The 12,759-nt window shown below is 36.9% G+C and overlaps 1 protein-coding gene across 1 annotated transcript; it reads left to right on the forward strand.

Annotated features, from left to right (window-relative positions):
* The first annotated feature begins 260 nt into the window (after positions 1-260).
* On the forward strand, positions 261-6,060 carry LOC103094955 (probable E3 ubiquitin-protein ligase TRIML1). Its single transcript, XM_007496324.2, has 5 exons — positions 261-680; positions 1,726-1,956; positions 2,539-2,561; positions 2,736-2,833; positions 5,555-6,060. The coding sequence occupies exons 1-5, from the start codon at positions 261-263 to the stop codon at positions 6,058-6,060; spliced, it is 1,278 nt and encodes a 425-aa protein (XP_007496386.2).
* The last annotated feature ends 6,699 nt before the right edge of the window (positions 6,061-12,759 follow it).

The following is a 12,759-nucleotide window of genomic DNA, read 5'->3' on the forward strand; positions in this document are numbered from 1 at the left end:
CCTCTGGTAAGATAGGACACTCCCTTAGCTCACAAAGGATGAGTTCCTTTGTTTTATTTCTTGTCTCCATTTGAAGGCAGGCCTGACTTGGTCTCCCCATTTTCTCTATTGAGTACATGTGGTACATATGGGACCATCTCTATTGAAGTCTCTCCATTCCCTTTGAATCTCTGGAATACACAAAAGTTCTGAGATGTCTCTGATGGCACAGGAATCCTCTGGTCTAACTTTTCACTGACTTTCTCACCAGGCTTAGGAACATGGAGGCTAAAGACTTGATTAAAAGTCTCAAGGCAGAACTCACTTGCTCCATCTGTCTGGGCTACTTCACAGACCCGGTGACTGCCCTCAAATGTGGGCATACTTTTTGCAAAGACTGTCTCCTCCAGTGCGATGAACAAGCTGATGCTACACTAACTTGTCCTGAGTGCAGAGCTGTCATTAGGTACAGTGACATTGTGCCCAACGAGAACCTGCAGAATTTGTCCATCACTGGCAAAACTCTGAGACAGCATTTACTGCTGAGCCCGACACTTCTGACCACCTGTGATCAACATGGAGAAAAAGAAAAGCTCTTTTGTGAGCAAGGCCAAAAACCAATCTGTGATTCCTGCTTATTAACCCAAGAGCACAAGGATCACCAAGATCTTCCTTTGCAAATGGCTGCTGACAAGTGCAAGGTAAGATTGTACCAATCCTGGAGTCAAATGGCTTCTGTTCATGGACTTCTTTGGGACCACTTGGGGCCACTGGCATATGGACCCACAGCTTAACCTACAGGGCACAAGGATTATGTAGGGGCCTCACATCTAGGACTTCACTGACACTTACACAACCGATTTATGTTCACTGGTCTTTGCAGATCCTTCTTGGTCTCAGTGTTCTCATTTTTAAAATGCTAATAATAAGAAGAGCCCCTGATTTTTACATTTATTGTGAAGTTCCAATGGAAACAGACATAGAACTTTAATAGCCTCACAGGATTATATGAGTGTTACCTCTTATTAGCCAATCATTATAAAGCATGTTGGCCTTTTAGGTCCAAAAAAGGTTTGATCAAGATTTTTTTTGTCTTGCAGAAGAAACTTCAAGAGACAGGAAATGTGTTGCAGAAAAAGGAGGAAGAATTTAAAAAGGCAATCAACAAATTGAGGAAAAAAAAGGCATATTTTAAGGTCAGTATCTGCCTCTTTTCTTAGTAAATTATTAGGTAAATTGTTCCTTGAAGGTAGCTCTCAGAAATAATTGGTGATGAAAATAACAGAAAGAGTGTTTTTGCAAAGGGACAGATTCAGATAATTGAGCAAAGAATGAAATATATTTATACTCTTTTGGGAAAATAATTTCATACTTGATGCTTGTAAAAGAACTTTTTTTGCATGTAAGTTGTTAAAATATATGTACAAAGAAACTGGGTATTTTGAGGAAGAAAATGATCTTTGTTGTATTTTTAAGGACATTTCCTTTATAAATTATCACTTTCTATGATTTCCATCATTAAGTACTTTTTTAAAGAAAAAAGACCTTCACCAGACAGGATATCTCATGAGTCCTGAAATAGAAGACTTGGGTCCAGCAGCCAAAAAAAGCTGTCTGGTTTTAAGAGTCCATGAATCTTCTGAGATGGAAAAATAGATTTAATAAGGAGCACACATGTTTGGCATGCACCCCATTCTATTATAAACTTTTCAATTCTTTCCTTTTTCCTAATTTCTCCTGGGACAGAGGCACACAAATTACTATAAGGAGTTAATTAAATTTGAATACAGAGGAATGCATGAGTTCTTATGGAAAGAAGAAAATAAACAAATGCAAGCAATGGACCAGGAAATAAATGAAAATCTAGCAAAATTTGAGGAGAAAGAGGCCTCTCTGTCCCAACAAATTCAACAACTGCAACAAAGAATATTAGAAATAGAGGAGAGCTTGGATGCGGAACCCTTGGAAATGCTCCAGGTGAGTGTGTGAAACATATATATATATAGTATTGCTTTAGAAGTGAGGAGTTCATCCCCTTTCCAAAGAACACCAAGAAAAGGGTTTCAGAACTATTTGCAAGAAAGGACCAGTTCAGACTTTTCATTTGATTCCTGATGTGCACTTGTTTTTTGTTGAGCAGGGCTGAGTAGTAGTAACATGTAGCATGGAGATTCTCAAATGCTATTGTGTGAAGTGTATCTTGAAAATAATATTAGGTGCCCTTTTTAGCCACTATTCAAAGAGGCCAAGGAAACACATCTTTAAAATGGAATATATTTATTGAGAGAGGAAGAAGAAATGTGGAGCAATATCTCACATCATGGGCCTAAAACAATGTTCCCCAGATTTAGAGAGAGAAATTTATAGAGACAACCAGAGATCCCTCTCAGCAATTCTGCACAAAATTGAATTGTTCCCATATGTTAATGTCCCTGGAAAAGGCCTATAAGTGAGTGATAGAACTGAGGCCATGTGTCTGGGTTCTCTGAGAAAGATAATGTTAAGGAATCAGACCAAGGAACAAAACACTAACTCTGTCTCTTTATTTTCTTTCCCCAGGATATGAAAGGCATCCTGGAAAGGTAAGGCTCCCTTCTTTGCTCTACTAAATCAGAAAATCAGAATCTGTGAAGTCTGGCTCTTTGAAGGGGGTAACGAGAGTCTAATCTGATGGAATATAATGAAGTATTTGATGCAGGAAGTATTTTGGAGATCTTTGTAGGACAACTATAACTGAGTTCATCATTTTTTTTTAGGAATGAGGAGCTGCTACTTCAAGGACCAGAGGGTTTATCGATTACTTATTCAACTTATCCGATGACTGGTTTAATAGACATTCTCAGGTGCTATGAAAGTAAGTCATGTATACCTTTCTCAGTTGACATTCAGGCAACTCCCAGGAGCTCCCATATTGTTTACAATGTATTACCTAAGTGTCTGCTTTTAGTCAGCCCAAATGACGCCTTCTGCTACACCATAAAGATCATTTCTACCCTGTATTAAAAGAGGAGGTTAATGTGTACTCTAGGGGTTAAGACTTTCAGTATGGAGAAAGTGAAAGAGAGGGGAACCTCCCTTCTCAAAGTGGGGTACAGAGGAGACAGAAGATGTAATGAGATTGCTCAGAGAGAGGAGAGGTGGTTTGGATATTTCCCTCTTCTGCCTTCCCTCCTTAGCTAAGGCTGCTTTCCCAGATTCTCTCTTGTCCCTCTTGCCCCCCTCCACTACTCGAAACCAAAGGGTTTCCCCTTGATCTATTCACTCACACTCAGCTTTGGGAAAAGATAGCTATTTTAATGTCGACTCAGTCAGGTAATACAAAGAATAACCAGCAGGGAAGAAATGGGAAAAGAAAGTGAGGAAAGGGGATCCCTGACTCTATCTAAACCCTTTCCCCTCCCTCCTCAAGTTTGGGAGGAACTCAGGCCTTTGCAGCATGAGCACCTGAAAGAAAGTCAGGTTGACTCATCCCTTGGCAACAGGAACTGAGGTAAAGTCTGCTCAGGTTTCTCTTTAGAAAGTCCCTGCAGTGTTGAGGGGAAAGATTTTCAGTCACCAGCGGGGAAAAAGTGGGTAACCCTAGGAATAAAGTCTTTTTCCTACCTTCTGTATTTGGCTTCTCAAGACTGAGACCAACTCCTCTACCAGCCAGAATTTTCTCCTCCTCAAGATTTCAATCCCTTGGGACCCCTCTGCCATCGAGGTGTTCAGTTTCACACAATCTTCAGCCTGGTACTTTTTATGTGGTGTCAGCCACTGTCACAACCCTCACATGACTACTGAAGAAGTGCTTTCCAGTTTCCCCCTTTGTTATCTCAACAGGCATGACTGATCCTACTTTTTCACTTATTAGCTCAGTCATTTTCCATTTATTCTTGATAATGTGCATTTGGGGTGACTTTTTAAATTGATACTGATGATGAGTATTCTGGAAACCTGGAGTGCTTATTCTTTACTATGAGAATTCTTTTGTATAGTCTCTCTTCCATTGTATTCATTTTCCTATTAGGTGGCTTTTGAACCTTTATGGAAAGGAATCAACTTTTGGTTCTTGAGCTTTCTCTGATGCTCTATTCCAAATTCTGAGACTGTTCAGGAAAGCTAGGCTTAGTCAAAATTTCACCTGCCTGAGTTTTCTCTGCAGACTCAATGAGAAAATAAATGTGTGGGAAAAGGAGCCAATATGGATAAATATTCATGAGAAGAGGCATCACTGACTCTAAGAATCATAGAAAAGAAGGTTTTTGATAGAGAGAATTATATGAAAAAAAGTATCTCCAGATTAGGAAGAAGATTCCAGCTTCTCCTGAGGTGAATAGATGCAAGAGATGATGGGAAGAAAGGGAATTATTTCACTAGGTATTCCTATGGAGTAATTCAATGACATTTCTTCAACACTAAGATGGTCAGGTAACATGTTTCTCACAAGCATTTCAGTGAAAAAAACATCCTATTGATTCCCCATTGGTCAGGCTATGGCTGAGTCTTGTTCTAGTTCCAGAAGCTCCATCACCTTACAGCAATACTCCATCTCTAGGGATGGCATAGTAATGGATTGTTTATAATATGTTCCTTGATATGCTTTGTGTATCTAAGTTGTTCCTGTTCCAATCCATCCTTGCTGGGAATTGATGGTGAACCTTGGATCTTATTCAAATGCCATCACATCATTCTAATATCCAAAGTCCACACAATGAAGTCTAAACACTGTCACCAAGTTTTGCTACCCAGATGCCTTCTTTCCTTGTCAGCATTCAGTAACTACTTGCCTCCAATGCAATTTCAGGGATTTTCAAGTAATCATTCAGTTCTTCATTGACTCTCTGACTCCTTTTCTCCCTTCCTCTGTATAATCCTCCCTGTCTCATTTTCTTCCTTTGTTTCCTTCCATATCTAACTCCTTCATATAAATGTCCTTTCTTTCCTCCCTCCTACTATCCCAATTTTGTACCTTTTTAATGGATTTAGTCCACTATCTTGATTAGGTATTTATGTAGGTCTCAAGTAACTTCCAATCATCTCTTTGAGGACAGGGATCTCTGGAAGAACTAAAAAGAGTGAATCCCTCTTTTATCTGGTCTTTGAAAAAAGTAGTTGGTACAAAAATGTCCTTTTCACCAAGGACCCAATGCTTACATTTTCCACCTGTGTTAGTACATACTTTGTCAATGATCATCCCAACACAATAACTCCATCACAGATACTCCATATCTTCCAAGCCATGACTTTCTACTGAAATATAGTAACTGCTGAATTAAAAAGTCATTCTCCAAAATGTAATGAATATCTTAAAACATAGATCATTGTTTTTTAATGAACCTAATATTTATTTCATTGTAATCCACCTTCATTTTAAATAGTAGGAAAACAAGGTATTAGAAAACTAAGATGCTTTCCCCCATAAATTTCAGAGGCAAAGGCAGGACAGTCCCCTCAAGAGTTCTTATGTAATTCCAAGTGAATTTTCATGTCCCAAAGTTGGAGTTGTTCATTATTAAGGAATTTGGGAGGGGAGTTGCTTTTAACCTCCAAGATCTGGCATCCATGGTTAATAATTCTATTTCTTTTTCTATAGCGGATATCACACTGGATCCTGAAACAGACAGTTTTCATCTCATTGTGCCTGAAGAGTTTAAGCGTTTAAAGCTTAGACATGGCTCACAAGACCAGCCTTACAAACCAGAAAGACTTGACTATTTTGTTACTATGTTGGGGGCTCAGACCTTTACAAGTGGAACACACTACTGGGAAGTAGATGTGGAAAGTCATAAAGAATGGGTACTTGGAATCTGTGACGATTCAGTCAGAAAAAATGAGAATGTCTCCATATTTTCTCGGTATATAACAGCTATAATAGGCTTAAAAGTTGATAATGAAATACTTATCTGGAGTCCATCAACTTTCTTTTGTAATATTCCTATACAAAAGATTGGCATTTTACTTGACTATGAGGATGGCCATGTGACATTTTATGATATCAACAACAGCCGTCCTCTCTTTGGTTCCCGAAATTCAGCTTTTCAAGGGCCTGCTCGCCCTTTTTTCTCTAATTCTCTTTCTAACGAAGGAAGTACTTCTTAATCACTCATTGCCTACTCAGCAATAGTCAAAAGACAGGTCGTAATTAGTAGTAGAGATATTGGATGAGAAGTAAATTAAATGAAAATGAACGACATGTTCTATTTATGTTTCTATTAATTTGAACTTGTTGAAATGATAAAGTGACATGTGATTTTCAAATCAATAAATCTAATAGATAAAATCTGCAAGAAATATTAGAAAATAGGCAGAAATTATGCATAGACAAAATACAATATGGTATTCTTATATAAACTTAAAATGGATATGTGATTTAGATATAAATCAAATTAGAGAAGAATGGAAGACATTTCCTGCCAACTGTATCTTAGGGAAGAGTTTATGACAAACAAGATAAAGAGCATCATGGGAGATAAAATGGTCATTTAAATTAATTTAATTTTTTTTCTTTTTGTGTAACCAAAATCAATGTGGTCAGAATTAGAATGAGAACAGGAAACTTGAGAAAAAAAATATAGCTACTTTCTCCAGAAATTAACTCATTACATAAATACATAGGAAAATGTTTAAAATTTATAAGAACAGAAGTCATTCCCCAATTGATAAATGTTAAAAATAAAGAAACAAGTAGTTTTCAGAAGAAGAAATCAAAACTATCAAGAGTATGAAAAATTATCTAAATCATGAATAGAGAAAAGAAAATTAAAACAGCTGAGGTAACAATTCACACATCAGATTAGCTAACATGAAAGAGAATTTAAACCACAAATGCTATAGGAATATATCTAAGTTTGGAAAGACTTCATTAAACTGATATAGAGTAAAATTATCAGAGCTAAATGCAGAATTTCTCGAAGATAAGAAGAAAAAGCATGAAAAACAACAGAAATCTGATTTTTAAAAATGATCATTCTTGACTCCAGAAAACTAAAAGTGAAGCATATTGTTGTACATTGTGGAAAGGAAAACTGAAACAAGTTTTGGACTTTCTGTCACTCAGGTGGAATAAAGAGCAGTTGAAATGTTAAAGAGAAGATATTGACAAGGATGAGAGTTGGTGGGGGGAGGGGAACTTAGAGAGTGACAATTGCTCTCAAAGCTCTTTCTCTTTCCTGGCCCTCGAACTGGAAGGTGCACTCTCTCCTTGTCTCTGGATAGAAGTACCTCTATTCCTGATTTTCCTAACTGAGTGCTCTAACTCGATTCTTGTGATCATGTCATCGAACAAAAGGCTTTAAGAAGGGCAGTTCGAACTGTAAGGCTTGTCTTTAGGGGCATCAGCCTGAAGAGACAAATCCAACCAGCTCTGAAGATCAGAACCTTTTCTTCATCTTGCTGTCTATTGCTAAGACTTTGAACTTAAGAAAACTGGCATAGATTAGCATAGACAGGAATAAAAGGAACCCTTCACCAGCCTATGAGTCCTGGCCTCAACTCCAAAGGTGAGAAAGACTCAAACCCAATCTAGGGAAATCCCAATTCCCTCTTTCCTTGATTTTGGATTTACCAATCCAAACTTGTTATTAAATTCATCTTTATTTAAATAACTGCAGTCAGATAGAGGACTGTCATTTCAGGTGGACATAGAGGGAGCCAAACCTCAGGAAAGCTATTCAACCATAAACAGTCCTTATTGGACCCCTGCCAGGTGACCTTGGTCCAGGGAAAGGCTTGTCCCTCAGGGTGGTCCATGCTTACCTGGCTGGGGTATCTTCAACATCAATCAATAGAGAAGACTCTGGCTATCATAGGTGGCTCATTTCTTGGGAACCCCAAATTTCAAAGATAGCCTCTCAGCAGGGGATGTCTCCTTTTACCTCACTGGCATCCATATTCCCTCTATCCCTTCAACTCCTCCTTTCCCTGTTACAAAACCTTCCTTACCCCCTGTACTTCTTCTTCCCTCAACAATTCCTTTAACTATTACAGCTTTCAATAAAAAGGTCATGGAACTACAGTGACAAAATGGGCCAAGCCATGTCAGAAATGATTATTGCTTGTTGGCTACAGGAGGGGGGTGGAAGGAGGGGAAAGAAAGAATATGAATCATGTAACAATGGAAAAATATTCTAAATTAATTAAATATAATTTTTAAGTAAAAAAAGAAATGATTAATATTTTTCTTTCTTTTCCTCAAACATATTTTGTCACAATGGAGAATTGTATGAATGTGATTATTGAGAAGTGATAGTAATATTTTTAAGCATCAATAAATACTTATTTTGAAGAAAAAATAAACATGGGAGAAATTGAATTATTTCAGGTTTTATTCAAGGGATCCAATTATACTTTTACTCTGTTGATAAATTTATTCATCATTTAACTGACAAGAGCAATGACTCAAGGTTGAGCAAGTTGAGCATTGCAATAGGTTTGGTTATGGAGAATACCAATTAATTTCTTCTCTTTTATATTCTAATTAGATGAAAGGAAAAGAGACAATAGGGTCTTCCATCACAGATATATGCCTAATCTACATTGAATGAATTTATCTTTCTTTATAGAACATTTAGTCATTTGCCCATCTTTTCAACTGGTAGCAAATCATTAGAGTTGAAAGAAGGTGTCAGTGCCAGAAAGAAAACATGGAGCTAACACATGCATGTCTAAAATTTTGAAAGTCATTATATTTCAAGACTTCCTGTATCACATCTTTTTCATTCTATATTAACATCCATTGTAGTTGCGTCTTCATTCCCTCTTTCAGGTCTTCATCGCCTCTTATATAGACATTACAAAAGCTTCCTAATTCATCATCCTACCTCTAGTACCTCTAGTCTCTTTCCTGTCCAATACATTCTCTAACATAGTTGTCTAAATTATATTCCTAAGTCATAGATCTTACCATATTACACCATTGCTCAAAAAATTTCAATGACCCATTCTCTCTAGGATTGAATGTGTGAAGATTGGATTTAGCTATCTTCTGATTGTAATAATGAAGGTACTTAGCTCTTCCTTTAGAGTGAAGCTAGAATTGTAAGCTACAATCTATTTTTAGATTTTAACTACAAAAAGGTGTTAAGTAACTACAAAAAGGTGAATTAACTACAAAAAGGTGTTAAGTAACTACAAAAGGGGAATTTACCAAAAGAGGTGTTAAGTAACCCCAAAAGATATAATCTAACCAGAGAAGGTGAGAACTAAAGAATGGTGTCATTGATAGATGCAAAAATTTAGGGGAGGTGACACAACAGAAAAAGGTCTTTAAATAGAGAAAAAAAAAGACTAAAGAGGACAGTTAGTCACCCGGATTTGGAGTGATCAGTTACTTGGAGCTAAAGGGAAGACGGACATCATTCATTCAGATTCAGACATTCGGACAGTCATTTGGAGATTTGGACACTGACTCGTAGGAGCAACTGGGAGACAGATCCTTGAGGAGCAACCAGAAGGCAGACACCCAGACTTCTTTTAGACTATCACCATTGGTGAGTGAAAATCTGACTTAGAGACCCCGCCTTTCTGGAGGTGTGAAACCTCCAGGTAAGACCCATCTTCTTAGAACTCTCTTCCACTGGCTGGGGCTTAGAGAGTCTAATATGTATCAGAAGCCAGAATTTTTTTTTTCTCTCTCTCTCATTCCTTAATATCTTCCTTCTATTGTAAATATTGTAAATAAACTACCATAAATTCCATTTACTTGAGTAATTTATTTTGGGATTTAGAAGTTAAAATCCCCGGTGACCACCTAATTAATATATTATCAGTCCAACCACAAATAAAATTTAACAAATGAAAATTCCTCCAGTTGACCACTTAACATGTGCAAAACTTATGTCCAATCTACCTTTCCAAACTAATCTCACAATACTACTAATCATGTTCTTTATTTCTAATCACATCTACCAATTTATTGCTCCTCTTGGATGATGTCAATCTCTGGATCCTTTATCTTTGCACAGTGTCTTCCATTTCTTGAATGCCTCTCATCTTACTTCTCCATTCCCTTTTAGATTCCTTAGTTTCTTTGCAACCTCACTTTGTGTTGTCTCTTATTTGAGGCCTTTTCTTATTATCAGACTTGTTAGTGTCTTTGCCCCCTGACCTGTATCTCTCCCAATATACTTTGTGTTTATTTTATGAATGTTTATTATTTATTCATGTAATTATTTGGGTGCCTTAGAATCAATCAAGAAAAATCAATCAATAAATAAATATTTATTAAGGGCCTAATGTGTTTGGGGAACTCTGCTAAGCACTGGTGATACTAAAAATAAACAAAAGACGGTTGCTGCCTTTGAAGGCTTGACAACAATATAATGGAGGAGAAAGAAAAAAAAAAGTAAACTCCTTATAGGCAAGGGAATCTTTTATTTTCTGTTTCCCCAGATCTTAGAACACAGCCTATAATATATCAGCCTCTTACTAAATCTTGATGAGTTAAAATTGAATCAATTTGAAATATCTATTTTAAATGTTTTCCTTTTATCAAGTATTTTCTTCCTTCATTCCCTGACAAAGGAAATGGAAAGCTACTTCGGCATCTTTGTCAAAAGAACCCCAAAATGATGTGGTCATGGAGAGTTGGACAGAACTGGAATGACTCAACAACAATTATATATATGAATATATGAATACATATATGAATATATAAACACATTTATTTTTATATTTTACAGACCTCATTATAGTATAGCAAGTATTCTCTGGGTTTATTATCCTCAGGGCCAGGCCAACTACAACTCCCTTCAAGATTCTAGGAATGTCCTCATAGCCTATCTCTTTATTACCAGCAGCTTGAGCCCCCACCAGTTGAGTTCCTTTCATTGTTAGGTGCCAGTAACTAGCACCATAGTTTTATCTAATCACTGAACATTAGTTAGCTTTTTATAAAGACATACTTTCAAAATGCAATAAAGACAAAAGTTCAAACATTTTCTCTCAAAAATCCCTTTAATGTTCACACACTTTCCTATTCCCCTTCACTGTTTGGTGAGACTGATTCAATATAACATTGATCTTAGCAAGTTCACCTCTAATTTTGTTATGATAATTGATTAGTTCTGTCCTCAATTTCTGCTGGGCTGGGTCCCAAACGTCACTCCCAAAGGTTACTCTTCATTACTTAGGCAATGCTTACATGGATGTAAAACCAAAACATTACTCTTCTGACTTTCTGAAGTTCACAAGGTCAGAATCTCTAGCCTCTTTATCTAAAATAGAAAAGAGCACAATGTAGAAGCAAAAGGACCAAGACCCATTTCCAAGGGGCTATATGATAACATTATTGGAAAGAAGGGCCAAAGTTTCTTCCCTTATAGGTTTTTTTGTTCAACAAATGCCATTTTTGAAATAGCAAAACTAAGAGCAAACAGCAAAGAAGCAAAAACATGGCTAAGGCTCTGATTGTTAATCTGTTCTGAATATTTTCACAGGCAATCAAATAATCTATTTCTCATATAGTTAGAAGAACAAAAACCAAAAACAAACAAACAAAAAAAACATCTACAATGTCCATGTATTCTTCAACATCTCTCTAGGCATTTCCATCACACCTTATCAAAATATTCCACTTGAGGAAAAATAATCACAGATATTCTGAGTATAATCTAGAGTAGCATGGAGGTGACATTTCAAAGATGGTGGCATCAGAACTCATAATCTGGAGGCTTCCACTAGGCCAAGAGAGCATGATTTTGTTTGTCTCCAGCTGCATAGCTTTTTGATAGATATAGGATCTACCATAAATATCAAGACAGGATTGTCTTCTTCCCACAGATTTTCCCCAAAGTTGGACTTGGAAACAAGACCAATACTGGGAACTGAATACTGTAGTAGTAGCTAGAGTAGAGGAATTGCCAACTGTTTTTGAAGGGGCTTTGGTAATACCAATAACATATGGAGAAAAAAGCTTTCTAAAAGATAAGCACTAGAGTGGGTGGAAACTTCATTCCCTGGGCAGATAGGGTAATTGTGATCAATGTGCATGGGAAATGTTTGTTCACTGGTAAATTTTCCCTGGTTGTGAATGTGGAATATTGGAAAGTTGTTTGAATGACCCCAAACTTATCCCTGGAATAAAACTTCAAATGTCTAATAGCAATATTTGACTCGTTTTGTTGTATGATTATAAAGTATGTATGTATGTGTGTATATATATATATATATATATATATATATATATATATATATATATATATATATATATATATATTGCATCAAGGAAGTTCATCCCCTCTCCCTCCTGAGTAGCTTGACCTAACCATCAACATTCCAGACATAACACAGTTGCACCAGGTTTTGCATCCATGAACATGTTTTATGTCAATAAAAAGTGAGGGGGAGGGCTTGACCAGGGTTTTCTTGCTTGGAACAGATTTGGGAGCAGAGCAGGCAGGTGAAGAGGAAAGGAGGAAGAGCCTTGCAGACTAGGCACCTCTTGGTCAGGTTACTTAGGGGAATGATTGTCTACCCTTTCTAATAAATTTTATAAAATATATATCTGGGTAGAAATATTAATTCAATTCTTACAGATGGCGATGATTAGGGATTTTTTTTCCGGATTTTTTCAAGTAATTTTCTTCTGAAGGAAATTTTGAATAAGTAATTAGCTAAGCATAGGTGATAGAAACAGTTTCAGTTTGCTCCCCTGCCTGCATATACGAAACACAACTTGGCTGGGAGAAAAGAAGCAGAGCCATCCGAGGAGCCTCCCCAGATAGATTGGTGAGAACACCCCCCTCCCCCCATTCCTTTAGCATAGATACAGGTGGGAGAGTAGAAACAAGTCCCGGCTTT

The sequence above is a fragment of the Monodelphis domestica genome, chromosome 6 (assembly GCF_027887165.1).
Source record: "Monodelphis domestica isolate mMonDom1 chromosome 6, mMonDom1.pri, whole genome shotgun sequence".
Classification (NCBI taxonomy): Eukaryota; Metazoa; Chordata; class Mammalia; order Didelphimorphia; family Didelphidae; genus Monodelphis; species Monodelphis domestica.

Excerpts from the sequence above, each read along its gene's own strand:
- LOC103094955 (XM_007496324.2), top strand. The coding sequence starts at position 261 with ATGGAGGCTAAAGACTTGATTAAAAGTCTCAAGGCAGAACTCACTTGC. Across the intron at positions 2,562-2,735 it reads ATGAAAGGCATCCTGGAAAG|GAATGAGGAGCTGCTACTTC; the intron begins GTAAGGCTCCCT and ends ATTTTTTTTTAG. Across the intron at positions 2,834-5,554 it reads CATTCTCAGGTGCTATGAAA|CGGATATCACACTGGATCCT; the intron begins GTAAGTCATGTA and ends CTTTTTCTATAG.